Consider the following 23,389-nt stretch of genomic DNA (forward strand, 5'->3'; position numbering starts at 1 on the left):
AATCTGCAGGGTGTGATTTGCCGAAGCACGGCCAGAACGTTTGGTGGGGCTAATTTCTTCTTAAACCTGTCACCTTATAGGAGTGTTAAATACAGGGTTGATGCTGATGTTCTTATAAAAAAACCCAAACAAACCGAATCACACCTTTCAAGAGCCATCAGGGAAGAGAACCTGCCTACTTTAGAGGTGTTATTACTGCTTAACTTTATGCTTTAAAAGACATATGTTTTTTGTATATATATATATGTTTTATGAAACTGATTTTTCACTGTATTCCTGCTATACAGTATGCCAGTTGCACAGTATTTTTTTCCCTACATAGTAGCTAACAAATTATACCCTGCTGTTTATTTTCACACTGGAAGTTTTTAATCCTGTTGAAAGCTCTGGTAAACATATTTTTCCCTACCATTAGTCAGGACTGCTTTTGAGCTATGGTTCGTGAAGACAGAGGTGAATTATAAGAGAACACAACACTAAGATCCAATAACAATCTTTAGTTAACAGGGGTAAGTTTACAGCCTCATATTCTCCCGAGAAAAAGACCACGTGGTCGTCACTGTAACAACTTTCTAAAGCCACGTTCAAATTACCATGTTGCTGAAATGGAGTGTCCATAGAAAAATCTTTCATCCGTACAGGAAAAAGTGAGCACTGCTTCCTACATTTGAGCAAACTGAAAATAAAGCAAAAGTTTCAAATGTAAGCGCAATTTAACAGTCTTCTGCCCTGTTCTCCTTCCTGCAGTCAGTTCCTTTTGCAAAGGGCTTTATAGATACCAGGGCTGTGGTTTGGAATTCCAAGTTTTCCTCCCACGCTGCCATCTGCAAAGAGACATTCAGAAAGACTGTACTGGAAAATACATGAAGAACTGTTTTTTTTTTTTTTTTTTTACTAGCTACTGTTTTTGTGCTCATCTAAGCTCCTGACCTACAGTCGGTGTCTGGTGTGTAAATCCCCACTTACCTTCCACTAAAGGAATTAGTCACTCGTGTAGCCAACTGGGTTTTTTTCAGGGGGGAAAGGGGTGTAAGAGTTGTCTCAACTACCTCAGTTTCTCAATGATTTTAAAACCTGAACCTCATTTAAGGTAGCCTATTTAGGGTGCGAATCTACACACACGCCCTCTTGAGATGCAGTATAGTCCTGCAGCTGCTAATTCATTAGCACAGACCAGTTCTTCACCAAACCTTGACCGAGACAGGACTGCTAGACATTTAAATTTTACCTATTTAGTAGCCCTATAGGAAAAGGGCAACATCAAGTGTTTTACTTCTTTGTAATAATGCAAATGTTATAAACATCAGGCACAAAATTTACAATTTTTAAAAAAATTTACAACCATGGCACTTGTTAACAAAAGTAATTTTTAAAAGATAACAAGCAACAAACGTACCTTGGAGTAGTTATTTTTTTTTTTCTTTTTTTTTCCCCTAAATTTTCACGTAGCTAATGACCCAGAAGTGTTACTGGAGATGTAAATTCTCCCTATTTTCAGCAGTTCAGGTAGCCTTACTAGTTCACTTTTCTCAGTATTCATCAGCTTCTCCAGCTGCCAGTTCTTCTTTAACACTGTTTTGATAATGAATCAATGCCATACACAAGATTTTATACGTTTCCAGATGTTTTTCTAAAATGGTGACCTGCTGTAGCACGAACAGTTCCTCAACCAGAGCTGACTATTTGTCACAACTTTCATCACCATCCCAGCCCCTCCAAATGAAGTTACTGAAGAAGGAACGGATATCTTCACATTACGGTATGTAAGTGGATACAGCAGCAATGGAGAGCAGGAAAAAGTTGTCTTTTTTTGTTTGTTTGTTTTAAACTGACACGTAAAAGCTTGCAAATAATTTTCCTAATATGGAAAGATCGCAGAAAATATAATTAGATGAGACAAAATTCTGGCATAACTGTCATTTATGGAGGGGAAGAAGAAGAGTAGGAAGCATTCCAGGACAATAAAACTTATCTGGTCTTCTGCAGAATATGATTGGTAGCATACAAAATAAGGAAAACTTTCTCGAAGAGAGGAATTTGAGATCAGTTGCATTATTGGATGTTTCAAGGCATCTCCTGAATACATCCCTGCAGAGAGATAAGGCTGAAGGAAATGAGAACATGTAAACACATTGCAGAAACAACTGTGGAAGCAGAAGGAAAGGGCTACTAAACTCATAATATAGGAACTAATCACAAGAATGGAAACAGCTTGGTTCTGTTCTTAGGAGAAGCCAACTTAGAAGATTTCTAGTACCTCCCTGACTGTGAAACAACGTTAGACTTTTAGATATTTATAACCTCTTGGAATGCCCCATGCTTATAAACAAACAAACAAAGCCAAAAAGCCCTGGACCTTGCACAGATCTGTGAAGGAAAGCAGAATCTGTATTTTAAGACAGAAGTTTTCAACTGTTATAGGTCTTGAGACCCATCTCATTTGAACGACCAGTCTCAAACTAGCTAGAACAAACTCAAATTAATCAACTAAGTTTTTCTAATTCTCTAGTTTGTAACCTGAATCTTGAAGAGCCAGGAGAGAGCTTTGAACCGTTTGCTCACGTGCACACCAAACTCCTTGGATCGGTTGGGACAACAGACGAGCAGTAGCACTGGTGTTTACTGTGTGACCTTTTACAGCTGCCATAAAATGGTTCCTCCTCCTCCCTTAGGGCTAATGCGGACATTTGGTTTGGCTAGCGGAGCTGGCAGGCTGCTTGCAGGACTGGCCAGAGACTCAGCAACACTCCTGGAATGGAGTTTGGCTTTGCTCATCGTTTGGGCAAGGCAGCAGTCTGCCACAAAAGGAGAAAAGAGAAGAGCGGTTAAAAAAATATCACAGCTTTGGCTGTAGAGGCCAGTTGTCCTGGTGCACTCCGGTAGGAGAGATGCACTCGTATTAGCCCATCAGAAGCCAGGCAGCTCTGCTACACTGGTAAAGAAGAAGACGAGCAAGGGTAATGAAATAACAGATGGGTTAAGGCATGCTGACCAAAAAACCAGACCCAAAATAGTCACCGGTGGCTCAGCATCTTCATTCTGCACCAATTCTTCCCACAGTGGAGTGAAAAAGTGTCTGGCAAAGAGCTCGCTAAGGAACTTCCAACTTTTCCAGCCCAGGAGACACCGTCAGCCTTGGGAGCATCTCTGACGCAGCAGTTATCACAGAAGTCGGCTTCCAAAGAGCTCTTCTGGTGTTTTATAGCAGCACTTGTGGTTACAGTGGTAAGGGTTCACAAACCATCTCTAGGAGGACATGGATATTAATTAGAAGCTGAAGATGCAACACACATTGATCTTGGTTTTGTGTAAATTAAGATAAACCATGCAGAAATATGCTCCTCTGCATATGCTAATGGCTGCTAAAAGAAGGATCACCACCATCATCAGACAGTGGGAGAACAGAGCTAGACTCTAGCTTCAATGTCAGTTTGTTCCCAAAACTCATAGTAAATAGCCCCCGAAACAGCAGCAACTGTCTCACATATTAATAAAACCGAAGGCGGCAATCTTGTGCTGGCTGAAAAACAAGCAGTTATTGCACGTGTTTGGAAGCAATCCTGCGTGCTCACTCTTGGCAATAACACGATAATCTTCTAACATCCAGACGACAATTTATGTATTGGATACTTTTAATACTATTAACAAGAAAAACTTCACAGATACGAAACCCACTGTGCAAACGAATGTCACGGTCACTAGGTTCCTCTAATTGCACGCTCGTATGGCCCTCGCCTGCTCTGCTGTTCAGGGTCTGCAGTTTTTGAAGCAGGCTATAATATATAAAGTGAGAAAAAACCAAAGTCAAACCATTAGGAGAAAAGTCTGCTTACAAATTGCAGACTGCCATTCGATAATCTTTATTCTAAGGGTGAGGCACCAAAACCGAAGCAAAACAAATCAACAGGTAATTGTGAAAGCATTTTCATGTTTGCAGACTCTCGGGAGCTTCAGTATAAGATTTCTTTTTCTTCCCTCACTCAGGACAAAGTCCAAGACTAAATTTTTCAAAACTCAGAAGGAGTTTTGTCTATTAGTGTTCCAAATTGCATTTACTTGACAAAGTTTCAAACAATTTAGTCTTAAATTTTTTTCCAGAGAAAAATCTCTGGGATTCAAACATTGTTTTAGAAGCTTCACTTTAAATTTATCACTGGGAACAAAGACAATATTGCAACATCCTTATCTCCCCAAGTGGTTCTCAATCACATGAGTCATCAGGATCCATACCAATGTTGCCTACTTGACATTTTTGACCAGAAAGATGTTTTAAAATGTCCTGTCAGCTTTCGAGATGAATTGCTATAGTCTTAAAAATGCCATGCACTGAGAACAGTAAAGCAGCAAGGAACAACGCCTCGGGAAGCCATGGGAATAAGGAGGGAGAAGGACACACAGCTTGGGTGAGGAGACCAAGTACCAGGGATTTCTGTAGAGACAAGGATGGGGCGACTAGAAGCTGATAAACGTTTCTACACAAGGTCAACTCAGCCAGACAAGCTTCCTAGCAATGTGATGTGGATTTACTCAAAACACACGTTCAGTCTTACTGCATTTTAGATTCAAGTTTTCTACGTGATTCCTCTTATACCATTATCAAAACAAGGTGCGCTTTAAAATAGGGATACAGCTCCTCAGTTAATGTTGTATCATCTGTGAATGGCAAAATAGTGCAAAAAGCTAAATGCCTCACAACTTCCAACACATGGGCAATTCAAATCCAGCATCACCCCGACCCTCTCCAGGCCAGGCTTCCAGCAACGCTGCACAAAGCTCCACTTCCTCCAGAACATGATCAATCAGTTCTCTTGGTATGTTTTCCGAATGAGAGGAAAATGGTTCAGCAAAAGATAGGGAGGTTTTGAGCTGACACAATGAACTCTGAGGTGGTTTGCAAGCCACCTAATTTAGACAAAAGGCTACATATGTCAGTACCTCTTGACAGTAGCATCACACACACAAAGAACTGGAGAGATAGATGTAGCTGTGTGATTCAACTCACAAAGCTGCTTAAATAAATGGTCTGTAATATTAAACCAAAAATCAGTGCTTGTGAGAACAGCATCTTACCTTCCTACAATTCTTTCCAGGCAGAATATTTCTGAGTCTATGTGCCATACCTGTTAAAAATAATGGCTACATCAGGTAGTTATAGTAACCAACATCTACAAGCGAGCAACAAAAGCGTATTTAAGCTGTCCCGAATGCTGGTTTCTGAATTTACATTCTAAAGGATGGTTCCTTTCCTCATCGCCTGTGACTCATATATTCAAAGTTGTCTAAACAATGCAAGTAGTTTACTTAGCTTTCCCACACTATATAACTTATTTTGAGTTGCTTCCAGCTTTGACAGAGCCTTTGTTTTGAGACTGAAGTTTTCCAGGTTCAGCCTCGGTAAAGGTGACCTTCAAACTCTGAGTGGAGACGCACCAAAAGAGACCAATGGAGGAGGAGTTCCTGTAAACTTAAATATGGACTCAGGTCTGGTTTCTTTTGTTCCAAGTAAATGATCTTCGTCAGGAAAGCAAGTTTAGTAAAACCAGATCTGCACAGCTGACTATGTAGAAAGCTATCTCTGAGGAGGACTTAAAAATCACTGTAAATAAATAAGCGAACAAAAAGATGTGAACACATGGTGGCTGCAAAGGCATGTGTGTATAAAAACTTTTATATTATTTCTGCATGTGCTAATGGAAAGATTACTTCTCAAATGTACCCAGTTCTCACATCTAGCATTTTTACAGTGTTAAAAATTTGGAGAGAGTTCAAAGTGATCGCAAAGTATCCAAGGCCAAAAATAGGTCTAACAAAAAGACTTCAGCCTTGTTAGCTTGTCCAAGAGAAGGCTGGGAACTTAATCCTGAGCTGAAAGTGTTTACATAACAGAAGTCTTAAAAGAGAACATTAGTTGTCTTTCTAAGAAAAAAAAAATCTCTAATCACAACACGCTGTGCTTAGTAATGCTCATGTTATCCCACGGAAAGATAACTAACTTTGCTGAGAGAGACCCTTGCTGAAATTCTGTTATATTAACTACACTATATAGGTCATTAGCCTACTGATTTTAACGTGAGTTTTCATGGATCATCAGGATACATATCATCACGGATAGCATCAAGGGTACATGAGGTAGAGAGACAGAGAAGTTACCTCAACAAGTGTTCCCACAGAAGGTGTATTTAAATCTGAACTAGTGATGAAATGCTCTGGTTTAGTCTCACAAATCCCAAGCCAGTTGTCTTCTTTCATCTTCGTTTTTTCCAAAAGGTATTTGTGCATTGCATCGCTGGCACCCTCTGCCTACAGACACTACCTGTCTTTTGTTGCTCCGCTGTTGTATTAACCAGGTGGTATCTCACTATTTTCAGGCTGGTACAAAGATGGGTTCTGCCTCTTGATGGATCCAGGACTGCACATACCCAACAAGGGTGCTTGTTCTGTGCCATCCCTGGTAACCTATCTTCAAAGTAGTCATTTGCTGGGGAATTCCAACTCCACAAGCTCCAGGAAATGTGAAAAATGCAGGAGGTTATGGTGTACAGCTACGGAAACCACAGCATGCTTGGAAAAGACTTGATGGCACTACATAGCACCATGGTTTGAGAGAGGATTATGGTTCCGGCTGGGACAACAACAAAACAGACAACCGTCTATCTGTCCTTGTTGTGAAGACTGGAAATCCTCCTGTCCAGTTCCAGACAGCACAAGGGTGGTAAGCACGGCACTGTCTTCAGCACAGCCCATCTGTCAGCTCATCTCTTTTTCCCTTTTCTAAGTTGCCATATTCTCCAACACATACCGTGTTTTCATTACTCAAGATATTCAGCTAGACAATATCAGCTGTTATCAACACTTTTCATCAAATTTTTTCTTTCTATTACAACCCTACTACAATTGTTTTGTAATGTCTCAGGATAAACCTGTATGTATCTTATCTACCAAAGAACATTGATCTTGCCTGTTGTTGATCACACAAATCAGTTTATAGAGAACTAGGATTGTCAAGTCCCTAAATGGCCCAAACATATAGCAAAAAAAATTAATGGCATGTTAATGACCTAACAGTGAGCATGAAATCTTTTTTCCAGTGCCCTTCCAGCCATGCAGGACAGCAGGAGGCATCCTTACCAAGAGCACCTGCAAGCACCTCTTGCTTTGTGCCACCAGGTCTGCTCCTCACCCCTTCACATTTTAGCTCCCCCGAAGCAGGAATCCAAGAGAAGCCTGCAAAATTATCTCATGTAACTTGTAGTGGGGTGAACAATTGCTTCATTGAGCTAACTCCTGTTTATACTCTGGAACCTGAATAAATTGGCAATCCTGACCACAGGATGCGAGGAGAGTAACACACTGGGAGAACATCTGCTGTCGCAACTGCGACCTGGAAGGGAACGTGACCATGAGTACTTGCGTTCAGTATGAGAAAAATGCTAACTGTCTGTTGGACACTTCAGGGGACTAATGAAGTTATGTGCCATCTGTTTCGGCAGCATTATGCATTCTTTTTTCTCTGTTTGGAAAGCCAGATGTTGCTAAACAGGGACCTGGCCATGTGGCTTCCAGTGAGTGAATAGTTGTTACTGCCTCTTGTCCTGAGAGATGGAATTTGGTAAAACTGTGGGCATCTGTACTTGTCCACAGCTGAGCTGGAGATGAGGTGAATACTAGTAAAAGCTTTCAAGCCTGGCTTCTTCTATAGGTTAACCAACCAGGAGAGTCTCCTGAAGCTTGGCTCCTTTGGGACTTACAGCCTCACATCCAGGGAGGGCAAGGAATGGCTGGAAGACATAAACACAAGGTGGGCCAAAAAACCAAAGAAAACAACTTGAAATATTTTCCCAAATGAAGGTGAGCTGAAAAGAACTCTGATTATCTGGAAGTTTACCTCGCTTTCAGGTATAGTGTGAGAAATTACATTTATATTTGAATAAATGAATTGGAGGGGAGTACCCCTGAGGGATACCCATCTGGCAAAACTCATTAAATCCAATTCGCCCATTATGCAACCAACTTTATGTAAGAAGAAACATGGGTGGTTCCACAAAATGAAAGAGGCTGAATTTGTCTGTGGGTTTGTAAAACCCTCAAACAAGGGTATAAAATTCATTAAAATGGTATCTGGTGGTGTCTGATAAATCAATAACATTCAGTAAGGCAGCCTTCCCTACTCATGTACAGATCTAGGGACATGTCTTCGTTTTAAGTACAGGAGAATGTGGGAGTGAACAAACATGTATAAAATTCCAGATAAAATTTAGAGCTTTGGGAGCTGCACTGAAGAATTGACGAAAATGGTGTGCTAGGAATGCATTACTATATAAAAATATTTATGCTCTGGACCCATTTTATTTTTTTAACCTTTGAAGATAAACAGTTCGGGTGGCAAAAACTTGGTTGCCACAAGCCAGTGGCTGATGGGGAGGTGTGAAATGTGTTTTGAGAATGACTCAAGCCAAGGAGCAAACCAACAAAAACTACGTTCTAGGTTAAAAAAACACCAGACAGTCACAATGAGGTGCTATTTTCAAGAGCATTCTGTGATTTAAAATCATATAAGAAATAACTTTTGAGAAGCATGCTCTGGTATCTAAATCTCTAATGTCATTTCAGCGTTAATTAAAATACAACAGCCTTTCACCGACAGGCATCTGAGTCTTTGCAAGAAAACAGAAGCAGGAGGGATTGACATTACCATCACATAAAGATGTAGCCTGTGCCCTGTGCCCTCTCCTGGTGCTTACTGTAAGTTTGCCCCATCGCAAGCAATTCCAATTCACTGTTTAATAAATCAGCATGCTAAATCTTGATTTTAACTTCTTCATATGATTTTAAAATAACATGCTTATAGCTGGAGGTAATGTATCAAAAATGAACTGTCAGATAAATGTTGCAGTTGATCTACTCAGATAAATGCTTTTAATGTAATTAAATTCCTGATGTAATAGTTTTCCTGAGCTCCAAAATGGCAGAAATTAATAACAGTCGATGAGACTACAGATGTCCTATTCTTTAAAGATCTGACAAATACAAGAACAGGATACAGGTCTTAGAATTTCCCCTCCCTCCACAATCACTGCATTTTTCTGAACACTTGACTTTGTCTTTCTGATATTTCCATGAACTGGGTGTCAGGGATGAAAGTGTGGGTAGTATGATGAGGTTCCCAGCAAGCAAAATGCATCTTGCAGCTATGAAAACTATGGGTTTTCCTGCCTAATGAGTTCATATTTTAATGCATTTTCAAATCTCCTCCTTAGGAAGCTTGTTACTGGTCCTTCAAACAGCAAAAAAAAGGAGGCATTTAGCAGGAAACAGTCTATTTATAAGGCGTTTTAGACATTTTTCCATTGTTTATGGTATCCACAGATGAGTTTTAAAATGTCATTTTCTTCCCTAACAATCTTAATTTTTCCTTTGCTTTGATAATCCGTAAGTAACAGTGTGTTTACACAGCATTTTGCACGCCTCAAACTAGGAGGATAAATTCTCTTATTCAAAAAATGATGGACACAGAAGGAAATGGGAATTCAGTTGCTCCCAATGAATGAGGTTCCAACACTCTGACTTATGGCTCAGGATTAATTTTACAGTCCCTGCAAAATTAAGGTATCTTCCAGTCCAGTGATACCTATGGATGACAGAACAACCAGGGAACGGTCTTGCACATTTATATTCTTCCCAGTCCCTCTTATGACTGCAAGATCATAAGACTTAACGCTCCCAAGAAACTGTGACTTTCCCTCTTCTTTAGCTGAGGACTTGGTAGGGTAGACACTGCACTGGCCACAACCTCTAGCCTTCGCAGACTGTATCCTCTTTCCCACAAGTCCCAGCCTTCTGCGTCTTTGGAGAATCTTTTGTTGACTCAAGGGAAAGGGAAGGAAGGATAGGATATCAGAGCGCTGGCATTTCTCCCAGCTCTTTGCAGCAGGAGTTGCAGGTGCTCTTCAGAAGCTGACTAGACATTTACCTACCCACTATTTATTTATTTCCACCAACAGAAGGTTTAGCAATTGTGCTAAGAGAGAAGTCATAAATCCTGACAGTCCAGAGTCAGCGAAAGAAAAAGATGAAACTTAAAGTAGTATTAAGTCAGTAATGGTACTGTGTTATCCCACTGAGATGGTCCATTTTCTGGCTACTACTACTCAAATGGAGGTAGAGCCATCCTGGAAAAGTTTGGTCTCAATAGATGTGACAGACCATGGAGGATGACAAGTTTGATTTGATTTGCCCAAGAGCACTTAGCGGGCAGAGCAATGTGTTAATGGATGGGTATTAGATGTTTTTACAGTCAGGAAGGAATGAGGATACGGTGTTTCAGTGTTCTGGTAGGGGACATGAAAAAAGTCAGCTAGAGCATGCCCTTGTCACGGTCCACTCGGTGGACTCGTGATGATTCGTTTGCTACGATCTCGAAAGTGCAAAATTAAGGTGACCAACACCAAAGGGGATAACAGTAATCAAACATTGAAACTTTATTGGGTTGCCTGTGAAGAGGCACGCGATAGTTAGAGATGGGTGAAAGAAAGGAGAAAAGTAAAGTTAAGTTTTAGAGAGAAGAGGGAGAGAGGTTATAGCTACCACCGCTGATCTCACGACGTCCTAACGGTCCCGGGTCCAGCTGATGCTGCGTCGTCGATCGTCGTGGTCCTTGGTGGGGAAGCTTCCAATTTTCGTTGTCCAGAAGTAATCTTTTATGCTTAGTAACACACCTTGCTCCACCTCTGCCTCAGGGGTCTCCGCCCTTCTCAGAATTAAATTATCATATCTCCACCCCTCTCGAGCAAGGCCATCGCGCGTGCGCGGGGGGGAGTGTCCGAGGTGTGGTCAGTCTCAGAGGCGGGTAACCTTCAACCAGGAGGTGTGTTTTGGTATTATAATGAAGCAAAGTTCATCTGAGGTTCATGATTTCTTCATCGGTGTTATGGCAACAGTCACGATCCATCTTTTTGACAATGGCTATGCAATTACCACTAACTGCTCTGGCTAGGCCCAGGTACCGAACAATAGCACAACACTCTTTGTACTGCACGGCTCAGGCACCAAAGAACAGCACTGCACTGCCTGCACCACACGGTTCAGTACTCAGGAGAACAGCACAGCACTGGCTGTGCCACACAGTTCTGCATTCAGGAGCCTTTGCACCACATTCCATTCCAGGGGTCGGCAGCTGCGCTCCAAACAGGCCGTTGTCGGGTACCTCACTGTCCATGTCCCTGATGACAATGTTGAGACAATGCTGATCTTCTGACCGACTCTTACAGCCCTCTTTTCTGCTAAAACAAAATTAGCATTCTTTATTTTACTGTAAAGAAAGTTGGTAGCATTGTCAAACATGCAGTGTTTTCAACCTTGACTTTCCTGCTGTTTGAAATTTTGCAAAACTGACCTTTTTTTTTTTCCCCCACTGAAATTGCATGTGGTTCATGTCTCATCATCCTTATGGTTGTTGAGTTTTTATGTTCATTTGCAGCTAAGAGTGATTTGGATCAAACAAAAACGTTAGGGAATACTACAGTGTGCAATTTATATCAAAGCCACAGTATGTATTTCATGGTGGCACTCTCTTCTTTCTGAATGGTAGATCAAGGGATTGATGTTTGATAGGGGAATGGTCTTGATGTCAAAAATAAGCTTTTAGTGTTCTTGCAAACATCTACCTGAAGATGGCTGAGTTACAAACCTATGAAAACTGTAGTTCATGTATGTTTTGTAGCTTTGCAGAGACTTTGTAGAGTTTAATAGCTATATTTTCAGAAGATTCTGTTCATTCCAAGGACTTTTCTTTTTTTTTCTTCTTGGCTACAGGGGCTGAACAGATTTTCCCTGAATTGCTTCTTTTGTCTATTTAGTCTTTGGTGGCAGGGGGGCTTTGAGTACAGAGAATGTCTCTTCTGTCCTCTCAACTGGTCATCGCCTGACCATCAACAGAGAGACAGGCAATGCAGGGGAAAACGTAGTGGCTGGGGCGTGCCACGGCTAGAGATGGGGCACGCTGACAGATGCCAGGAACAGGCGTGGGTATGTATCCCAAAGGCAGCTCTGTAGGTCAGACCCCTCGTGGCTCCTCATTACTCACTGTATGCTCCAAGTCATGCGATGGGGAAGCAGCTCCACCTCAACTCAGTTCCATGAGGGAGCAGAGACAAGTTGGTGAGGAGCTTTAGGGGGAGGAGCAAGCAGCTGGGGGAGATGAGTGAATCTCCAGATCCCAAAATTACATGGTAGTGTTGCCATCCTCCCACTGGGCATCCAGGTTTAACTCTTCCAGCATAACAGCAAATCAAACTGCAGCTTGCCTGTCAGGATGAACTATTTGTTTAGCAGGAGAAACATGAGCTCTGCTCATCAAAAATCTGTCATCCGAAAGACTTCTCAATCAACTGTCACAGAATCATAGAATGGTTTGGGTTGGAAGGGACCTTTAAAGGCCACCTAGTCCAATACCCCTGCAATAAACAGGGACATCTTCAACTAGATCGGGTTGCTCAGAGCCCCGTCCAACCTGACGAATGTTTTCTTGAATGTCCCCTCCATTAGATGTTTGATCTGACCTTGGATGATTGGGAATTATGTATTTCCTGTGATGAGGTTTCCTTCTTGAAGCGGTCCAAGCGGATTCAAGTCTGCTAGGACTTTTTTCCACAGTTATTTAAACAACCCTCCCCACTGCTTGGTGAGGCAAGCCAGTATCCCTTTTGATTTCTTTCCAGTTATTTTCTGCATCTAACCTGTCTAGTTTGGGTTGTTATGGCTAGAAATGGCTAAAACAGGGCTAGCAATCTACAGCAATCAAACCGTAGAGCAGAAGGAAATCATTAGTTCCCTCTTTTATGTATGACCATACGAAAATGCCACCTGCACTACATCTCCCCAGTTACACATCAATTTTTCTGCAAGTCTTAAAGCATGAGTCCAATGGCTGAGAAAGGCCTTAGGTTAAAAGCATACAGCAAACAAAGCATTACAGGTTTTTACAGGAAAAAAGAAAGATCTAAAAGAAGATGGAGATTCTTAGAGACTGTGCTTTTTTGTTTTTGAAAAGAAAAGGAAAGTTCATGAAAATTATGCTTAAAGAACATCAATCTTACAAAGGTGAGCTCTTATAATGAGGGATACACTTGAATTAAGGTTGCTCTCGATGATAGACATCTTGTATGAAGAAAAGAAGGGTTTTACAAATGATAAAACAGCAACACAATTTATTAATAAAACAATAAAATAATGATCATGGCAAGACTGATTGGCAGACTGTGCTATGAAAAAGAGACGTTGTGACCATAAACAATAGTTAAGGACTAACTGGGAAGAAAATTTCAGCCCTGTTGGCACTGGACAAAAGAAGTTATCCAAATTTCTGTTGAAAACAATCCTGGGAATTCTGCTGGAAGGTCAGGAAGAATATTTGTTAAACAACCTCACTGTGGTCACAACACCCTTCATGATGAGATACCCGTGACCACCCCAACACACGCAGTACTTTCCTGGATGGCATTTTATCAGGCTTGGAAGATAGTTCTACTGGGAATGTTTTACAGTTAGTGTAAACAGCCCCAGCTCATGCATGGGAAGGATTTGCATAGCTATGCAAGTCGGTGAAGAACAGGACTCAGACATTATCCAAATGGATCTGGGTAAACAAGTCCTGCTCTTTACAGAGAGAACTTCATCAGCACGTTGGAAACCTAAATATTGCTGGAATTTTTTGGTGGCAGAGCATCCATTGGTGGACCCTGTAGTGCAAGGATGAAGGTGGCACTGAGCCTGCGACTATTCTTGGTGAATTTAGTGTCTCTATGCTATAGATGTAATACCATGCAGAAATAAATTTAATGAATTCTTCTGGCACACTTACATCTGCGCAGTGCACTGCTGGTGTACTGATTGAGGATGGGAGTGCTAGAAGGGAAGAGGAGAAGTGCTGAGGAACGTCTCATCTCCAAAAAGCCCACTGGATGTTTCAAGGCTGAATGCACCCACCCATGCATGTCCCTTTCCCAGTGCCCTCATCGGTGGGCTCTGCGGAGGCAGCTGTTTGTGGTGGCATTGGGCAGGCGAGTGGAGCTCTTGGAGAGGGGAAGGAAGTATGGTTAGGGCTGGCTCAAGGCCTTCTGATGTTAGACCACACTTTGTAATTGAAAACCAAACTTTATCCAAAGATATGTGGTGCTCTGTGCACTCAGTCAGATGGATTCAAGTGCAGAATCAAACATACAATTCTGCCATTACAGTAATTGAAAATAACACACAGGCTTCATGCTGGTTTAAAACTACTCCAACAGGGCCAATGGATGGAAGAAATTATGGAAAAAATCTCACACCTACATCTACAGTGAATTGTTCAATAACAGAATTCCAGCAAAATTAAAAGAAGATTGAACAAATCCAGCAAAATGTCACAACATGGGCATCAGAATTTGAAACAATACATGGTGATTTTTTTATGGGATTATATATTTTACAGTCCCACAGCATGGTCTAACGTAGGCTGCAAGATCTGGTTGCTGAAATTCAGCACAGGACTACACCGCAGAACAAAAAGAGGGAGTAAAGATAAAAGATAAAAATCTTATCTGCTAGGAATCAGAGATTCCGAATTCATTTCATACACATCACCAGATGTCCATTAACCAAGATGGGTTTTGGTTACAAGGATGGGCTGTGTTTGAATCCACAAGGAAGATGAAAAGCTGCACAGTCCTTTTATATCTTGTTTTTGGTTTATCACATTTCTTCCCAACATTACAGTACTAAGGAGAGAAAATGAGCATACATCCCAGACCCACTTCAGAAAAGAGATAAAATAATCATCTTAGGTCTTTCATTTCTGCTGGGTTTGCAGAAACTCGTAAGAAGCAGACTACCTCTCATGAACAGTTTAGAGATACTTTTTTAGTCACTTACCCATAGTTGCTGTACAGGATTATTTAGGATAATCCGCAAAAGAGCAACTAAGGAAGTCAAACTTAAATAAACTTTTTTAAGAAACACCTTCTGCTCTCATGGCTAGCAGCTGTCTTTTTCAGTTCTGTTTCTAAGACCTCAATAACTCTCTGCTTCCATAAAATCATGATAGGTATGAATATTTAGTAACGAGTACGGTTCTCTGATTTATTCTGTACTTTTACTGATGGTGGGTAGCCCAGACATTTACCAAACTAATTCACATTCTCTGCACACCTATCCTTGATTGCGGAAGAACTTCTCTAAACAGGATGGCTTTAAACCATATTTTAATACAGAAGTGCATTCCTCATGCATTTGTAGCATTAGTCCTAAAGTGCATTTGTTGCACTGCATGTGGAAAGGGATCATTCGTTCCTTAACCTTGTTCCCCCATCTGCAGTTTCTGCCATCCCTGTTGAAATAAAATGTGAGACGATTTAACTGCACAGCTTTTCTCTCCGATTTTAGACATGCCTGTAGGCCATTGCCTAGAGGAATCAAGCTTTGTCATCATTGTTGTAGATGCTGAGACTGCAGCAGTGCCCAGCTGGTAAGAAGGGAATTGAAACCCCACCTTGCATTTCACTTTGAGCACTAGAAAGATGTGATGGAGCAGTCCGTTAAATTAGCAGGAGTTTATATGCTTCAGTGCAATCACAGAGATTATCCCAGCCGAGATTAAGTCAAAATATTTAATCCATCTTGGTAAAACAAAGTTTTCAACCAAGATAGAAAAACAAGTAAGCCTAAAGCTTGGCTTTTATCTTCATAAAAAGAAACGGTTTAGAGCAGGTTTTTTTTCCTGTGTTCCCCAACGCACTCCTGGAGACTGCAGTGGGCTTTCTTTTCGCATTCACCTGCAAAAGCATCTGAATTTTGTCACTCAGCCTTTCTGAATTTTGACTCTTTTGCACCGGCTCTTTGGCGAATCTGCTGACTCGCTTGCTTTCTTTTAAGAGTTTTTTGTTATTTGGTGGCTGGGGACTGGATGTCTGCTGAGATGACCGTTGTTTTGATTGCGGCCACTGAGAAAAGCGGTGGGGCCCACGGGAAGCCCCTGAGTGAACAAGGGCAAGGCAGAAAACTGCTGGAAACTTCTTCTTAGGTTGCCCAAACCAGCCAGACTGTGACAAGTGACATTTCATAAGGTTGCTCCTCCGGTGGCTGATAACTCTGCAAGGCTGATGGCAAGCACGGGGCTTTTCTGTCCTTCATTTTTTAGCGTAAACTGACATATGTGTACTGGTAATGAAAAGTTTGGTTGTACAGCAGTTTTCATTTGGGGACCCTCAAGCTATCTATTTACTTTTATTAGCAAATGCGGTTGTTTTTCCCTGTGGGGGTTACTTTTACCAACCTGTTTTAATAATTGACACCCACGGAGCGACCAAGCTCCGCTATCACAGTCTGAAACTTCTGAGCGGTTTTCCTTAGCACACGCACTCAAATTTTGTCCATGAACAAATGCTGATGCTAAATCAGTAAGGAAAGACTGAAAATTAAAGTGTTCGCTGTCCCGTGACGCTTACTAAAAACATTCTCGACCTCGTAAACCCCAGATGTGTCAAACAGTGCATAGGTGTGTTAGCGTTTGATTGGAGCTGCTGTAGAAAGTCAGAGGCTGACTGTGCTCTTAATTTGTTATTTCAAATTGCTTGTGGGCACGCACCACGTAGTTGCAAGTTGTTTTTTGATCAAAAGGAAAGAAAATACTGCTTTTCTTTTTCTATTTTTTTCTAAAAGAGGTCTATCTGAAGAGCAAGACTGCCAGCCTCGGGAGTTCTGGCCTTCTGAAAGCTGACAGAATTTCCTGTAAGAGTTGCTTTTATAAAGGCTGTTTCCTCTCAGGTTTTAATGTTGCTTTTCCTTTTCTGCATTTCTTCTCTTTGTTCTTACTCTCTCCCCACTTGTTCTCATTCATTTTACCTGATTGGCACACTTCAAAAAAGAAGTGAAGTAATAACGTGTCGATTTTTACAGCTAACTTTATAAATTTAAGTTCTTCCCTGACCACCTCTTTATTAAATAGCAAGCAAATTTTCTTGAGACTTGGTATTATCGTGATTAGCGCAATTTGGGGCAGGGAGTGCTTGAAGACTTGCACCTGCTTTTGAAATGGCATTTTTTCACCATTGTTTCATTATGCCCACGCTTTCTAAGCCTAGCAGTCACAAACCTTATCCACAAATATTATTCTTATTTTACAGATGGTTAACTGAAAGTTTCGTTGTTGTGCCCGTCCTGTCTATCAAACAGTCCTTCCTTCCTTTCAGGCCACTCCTGCCGCACAGGATGACTCACTCTGCTTTGTGGGAGTTTCCAGTCGTAAGAATTTATGGACCAACGTATTTCTACTATTATTCACCCCTATAAGCATTGCAAAGTTAGAGAAGTTATCCGGGTTCTGTGCTTTTAAGATGCAGTTGTTTTACATGAGGATGTGTTTTTCTGTGTCGGAAAGGAAATGGGTTTATGGGGAATATGCTGCAGTGCTTTGATGGGAGTATTTCAGCAGAAAAGAGATTAAAAGGAAAGCACAGGTCATGTATTTATAGGGATAGGAGATTTAATTCTTTTAGTTAGATGAGTGCAGTTTACTGAATGAAATGCGACGGCATCACTCGATCTGTCCTAGCACTTTAAATATGTATGTCAAAGATGAAATTGCAGTTAGGAGTCTGGAGTGGATTTTGATGGCAAATATCAGCAGATAACTCCTTCTCAGGATTTATTAGAATCAGTAACCTGGAAATGACAGAAGGGCTTCACATAAACTGTTGAAGATGGTCCTATATATGTACTTGAAAATGTTGGGAAATTATTAAAAAACACAGACAAATTACTGTTTTTCGGTACTAAAACTGAGTATCTTTAAACACAAGAATTTTGCATTAAGCTGAATTTTTTCCATTACCCATGGGAACCGCCCACACATGGACAGACGACCCCGTTGCTCCACTGAGTGGGATTTGTGGCACTACTCTCTGATCCTGCTCAGAGTCCTTGCCCCCTCACCTCTCTCCTAATCCTTCCCTCCCTCCCGACGATCTGCTCCATGTGGCTCCCTGCTCCCTTGTTCCTTGTTGCCTGCCCTGCCGTGTCCACTCCCAAGGGCCGGCATCAGCCAGGCTGCTACCGAACCCGAGCGGCTCCACCACTGCGCCATTTCCAGAGCTTCTGCCTTGACAGCACCGGCTCAGGATCACTTTCACAGCAGCCAGCTTGTTTTCAGAAACTGAGGAAAAGGGGGGGGAAGCGGCGGAAATCCAACTTTCCACTGGAGATGTGTGAACAATAGCGATGCAGCTGTGACTCTGTAACGCACCCGCGTCCCTTCTGCTGGTGCTAGGGCTGTCCGGGGGACTCTCGGCACAGAGCCCACCTCATCATGGCGAGGTTAATACTCTGTTGGGGAGGCAAAAGGAGGAATCACTGCGCCAAATGTAATAATAAAATCTACCAGCCGCAGGAAAATTTGCTTATGAGTATGTGCTGTGCAGACCTTGTGAATAGTCTGACGCAGGCTCTTAATGCACGAAGCGAAGGGTTGGCTTCTATGGGGTAGGTGTGTTTACCTTCAAACAAGAAAGTGCATCTTTTTCCCAGAACATACTGCATTTTTTCTGCTTTTTCAGCCGTAGGCTGCATTCAGGCTTTCTCAAGAGTATAACCAGCACCAAGTTTACAAAGCCTTTCCTTGACTCTCTTATCAATTTCTATCTCGATGAGTAGCTTCCCGTTTCCTGCGCAGGCTTCTGGAGGCACTTTCTCCTATAAAAGCTGTTTGGGCTTTACATGAATCCTGGATTTTACACAACTAATCTTTATGCAGTTCCGCAACATGAAAAGTCAGAGAGAGATCTTATGGCGATAGCTAAAAAATCATAACCCAGCCTTGGGCCGTGTCTGACAGAGTCTACGCCTCTAAGCAGCGCAGAGATCTGGATTTAGATATGAAAATAGCTAGAAGTTCATTAAAATTAAAGCTGAGGTGGGACACGGGTCCCCCTCAGAGCCGCTTTCAGGCCTGCGCCTTCAAGCAGCGCAAGGCTGATAGGGTTCAGAAGGGTCCAGCTGGCAAAGCACAATCCGTTTTCCCGCATTTCTCGAGAAATTTTTTTTTTTTTTTTTTCCCCCCTATGAAAAGCCTTTAAAAGAAAGAAACGTGTGGCTTCTGCTGGGTTCTGACGGGGCAGAGGCGGTGCCCGGGCCCAGCGCCATGGGGGAGGGGGGGTGAGGGGGCATTCCCGCCTGCGTCAGACAACGCCACGGCTGCCGTGAGGGAGCCCCGCCGGCCCCGCTCGCCCCGGCAGCCCTGCCGCAGCCCGTCGCCCCCGCCGTGGGGCTACCGGCAGCCGAGCCGCCCGCGGCGGGGAGGGAGGCGGGAAACGGGCGTTGCTGGTGAGGCGGGCCCCACCGCCGCCATCGCCCCTTTAAGCCGGCGCATTCCGGGGGGAGGGGGAGGCTCCCGCGCCCGCTCTCCCGGCGGGACTCCGCTCCCGGCCTGCCCCGCGCCCGCAGCCCCGCCCGGGCCGGGCCCGTCCCAGCCCAGCCCAGCCCGCGGCCAGGCGCGGAGCGGCGGCGGCAGGAGCAGGCAGGCAGCGAGCGAGCCCCCCCCCCCTTCCCCTCCCCTCCGCCGGCCCGCGCCGCTCGGCCAGCCCCTCCGCCGCACGGCCCGAGCGCCATGGCGGGCGGCGGCGGGCAGCGCCGGGCGCTGTGTCTGGCGGTGCTGTGGCTGTGGCTGCCGGCGCGGTGCGGCGGCGCCATGGACGAATGCCGGGAGGAGCGGAGCGGCCGGCCGCAGCGCTGCATGCCCGAGTTCGTCAACGCCGCCTTCAACGCCACGGTGCTGGCCACCCACACGTGCGGGGCGCCGGCCGAGGAGTACTGCGTGCAGACCGGCGTCACCGGCGTCACCCAGTCCTGCCACCTCTGCGACGCCGCCCAGCCCCACCTGCGCCACGGCGCCGCCTTCCTCACCGACTACAACAGCCCGGCCGATGCCACCTGGTGGCAGAGCCGCACCATGCTGGCCGGCGTGCAGCACCCCACCGCCGTCAACCTCACCCTGCACCTGGGTAAGGGCCGCCCCCCGCCTCCCCTCCCCTCCCCTCGGCCGTGCGAACCCGCGCTCGCTGCGCCCCGGGCACACAGGGTGTGAGCGCTGAGGGGGGGGCGGCTCCCCCCCCCGGGGGTCGGTCCTGAGCGGCAGGGCGGGAGCTCCTCGCCCCTGGGCTGCCGGTGCGGTCTCCGAAGGATCCTCGCGGTGCTTTAGAAAGTTGATTTTTTTTTTTTTTGGCCCTCTGCGCGGGGGGCAATGCAAAAATCTTGTGAGGGCTTTGCGCCGCCGATTCGTGAGGCGAGGAAGAGTTGGCGGGGGCGTGGGGCACGGCGGGATCGGGCCCCGGAGTCTTCCAGGCGATGGGTTCGGGTGGGAGAGGTGGGTTTGAAAAGGGTGAAGCTCCGCAGGAACACAGGCGTGTGTGTCTGTGCGTGTGCGAGGGCACAGGGGCTCTGCGTCCTCCTCGGCTGGGACCCCTTCGATACGGGGTTTGTCCGAGAGCAGTCAGCCTTGCTGCAGAACCTGTGACATCGAGTTGAAGAAAGGAGAGGGCGAAGTTTCTGATTAATTCTGGTGTTCCCAGAGATTCCTTTGGGATCCAGTATTTCAGCCCTCGCTTTGGTTTGTGGACAAGCTTTTCTTGTCCTCAGTTCATTCTGTTATTGAAGCTGTTGTGACATGGAGGAGGGGTGATTGTTTAGAAGGGGAAGACAGGCCAGCCGACAGAACGTTAAAACCACAGCTTATATCCTCATGGCATTAAATAAAGTACAAATTAAAAAAAGCCTCAGTGTAGCCACTTGCGGTTTCTATTCAACAGCATAACCATTCATGGTTTCCATTCAAGACCTGCTGTTGAACCTTAAGCTTTAGCATCAGTAATGCGTCTCGTTTTTTGGTGTAATTCAGGGGAAAAGTTACGTTGGGTGGCGGAGCTGGATCTTGGGTTTCATGACCTGAGAGCAGGTTGTGTGAAAGCTCCCACCCGCGTTGGTGAGATGGAGAGGATGATGCCGAGTCCTGTCCCAGTGCTCACCTCCTGACCGTGTCCGTCTGCCCCAGCAGCCGGGAGCGTCTCACTGCCCTAAAGTGTTTCTTTGTGTTAGGCATTTCAAAATAAATATACCGTGTAAGTGTATGTAATTGTTTGGATAAGGGGAGATGGTTACTAAGGCCTCTTTATCTTATTTTTTATGTTTTTAATACATTGGGAATTTTTTTATTCGGGACCCACGGAACAAACGGCAAGCTAAGATTTGATCTCTACTTTTTAAATAGAAACCATCATCACTCTTCATTATCAAGGTAAAACTTAGTTTATAGGCACGTCTGTATTGCTGCTGTCCTTGACTCTGTGCACTTGTATGTACACGGGTGTTCTTTGAAAACTGATGTTTTACCAACGTGCAGGAGCAAACAGCGTGCTTTGTCCTGGGCTTTGAAGAAATGTGCATGTTTCTTTGAAAACAACTGCATCTTTAAAATACTGTAGCATTGCAGTGTGATCGTTGTCAATCACTTGGGTTTCAGGTTTGTTCACAGGCTCTTGCAGCTTTGTGAATTTGCTCTGGCATATTTTTAGGCTAGAGTACAACTTTTAAGCAGAAGCTGCCTGGCTGACTTTCAGATATTGGAGTTTTTTTTGTTTGTTTGTTTGTTCGTTTTTTTTCCAGTTAGGTTTTTGGGTAGGGTATTTGTAGCGTAAAGCCTTTTAAGAATCGGAAGCTTGTTACAGGCACGGTGGTGGGGATTCATTTTAAGAAGACTAATAGCAAAGCATTAAGCTATCCGTGCACGTGCTGTGCCAGCAGCATATGCTCCTGTACGGCTTTGTATGCGTCGCCGAGTTCACTGCAGGTTGAAGAACCGTCGAGTACCGCAGAGTGCCATTTTAGTCTCAGATGCCCCAAACTCCTCGGCAGCATTGCTCTGCTCTACTTTTGTGAAGTCTTCAAACCGTCTTTGTTTGCGTGAGCTGTTGGGTGCCGCGTTTGGATTGTGTGTGCCCGCAGGCCGTTCCCCATGGCACACCATGGTCTGCGGGTCACTTAATTCTTGACATCAGTAAGAGAAGAGGCAAAGAGCTTGACAAGTGTTTGCGTACTCAGTAGGACGTCAACGCATTCTGGGACACAAAGGCCTTTTATGCGGTTAGTTCTGCATGATCTTCGAGGATTAGGCTGTGTGCTCAAACCCACGTCCTTGTTTGATGCTGCGGTCGCCTTTATTTTTAAAAGCACTGGTATCCTGAATGGGTGGTGCTGCTTCGCACCTGTTCAGGATCGGCAGCATCAGCTCTGGGCTTTCAGCATGCAAATGCCACCCTGCGCTGAGTTCTTGGCAGTTTGGGATGTCTTGATTACCATCCAGCGATGTTTGGTCCATGTAGATTCGTGTAACGTTTCAGAGGAGCCCGCAAGAGGTCAATAAGAACTGCAGGTCTGTTGCCAACGCATGGATGTGGGTTTCTCTGAATCTTTTTGCAATTTGCAGTTCTAAACAAGTGTAAAAACCTTTAGTTTTGGGACTAGATGCTAGCAAAGAGCCTGATACGCTAAAACACAGCACAGATCACTATTACTGAATTAAAGGCTTGGATCCCGGGAATGTTGGGAAAGGAGATCTGTGCCCAGAAGTTAGGGTGCTCCCTGGGGAGAGGGGAATTGGGGTAATTACCAGTCCCCGCACAAGGAGCATCTGGAGTTATAAAAGCTCTTTTGCTTTGTATTAGAGGGTCTTAAGACCCCCCAGGTAAGAGTCCTCACCCCCGAGAGACTTGGAGGCATGAGTTTGCAGCTGTAAACCAGGAGAAGGGGGGAAGTTGAACCTGTTCGCAGGGTGGTGTCTGGATAATTAGGTTAGTGGGTGAGAGGAGGGGGGAGCACCGCTGGGTCCCTTCTTCCCCTTTTCTCAAAAGCATCCCTTTTCTTCCCCCATTTTCCAGTTCCTCGCATTGAATTATTTAGATTTGACCCATCCGGTCTTTTTTTTCCCCCAACACTGCCCTCCCCCCACGTTCCCATATATTCCAGGAATAAGGGACTCCGGAGCAGCAGTGCCAGCTTTTAAATGAAAGATGGAAGCCGAGGCATTACGGTATGTGGTTAGTTGTCTGCTTTTTTTGAAGCCAGAGCGTGACGTTATTTTTACAGTCTGTGCCGTTCGCTTCTGCTGGGAGCATTGGGACAGTTCTGGCACCTCCCCAGTGCTTTGTGTGCGTACGTTTTAGCACAACTTTGCTATTTAGACCCCTAACGCACCAAAACAAAGCCGCGTGTTAAAGATGCTCCTTTGAACACTGGAAGAATGGGAAAAGAAATAGCATAGAGGTGCATGGAGTATTTTCGGTGCTGGGTGGTGTTGCTGGGCAAAGACTTG

General features: G+C 44.2%; 1 protein-coding gene across 1 annotated transcript in view; it reads left to right on the forward strand.

The window, feature by feature from the left end:
• Positions 1-19,514: 19,514 nt before the first annotated feature.
• Positions 19,515-23,389, forward strand: part of LAMC1 (laminin subunit gamma 1) — a 69,495-nt gene continuing 65,620 nt past the window's right edge. The window contains exon 1 of the mRNA XM_074833093.1: positions 19,515-20,027. Within this exon, the coding sequence (XP_074689194.1) occupies positions 19,634-20,027 (394 nt within the window). The 5' untranslated portion in view covers positions 19,515-19,633. The remainder of the gene's footprint in view (positions 20,028-23,389) is intronic.

This window comes from Strix aluco, chromosome 8 (genome assembly GCF_031877795.1).
Source record: "Strix aluco isolate bStrAlu1 chromosome 8, bStrAlu1.hap1, whole genome shotgun sequence".
Lineage (NCBI taxonomy): Eukaryota > Metazoa > Chordata > Aves > Strigiformes > Strigidae > Strix > Strix aluco.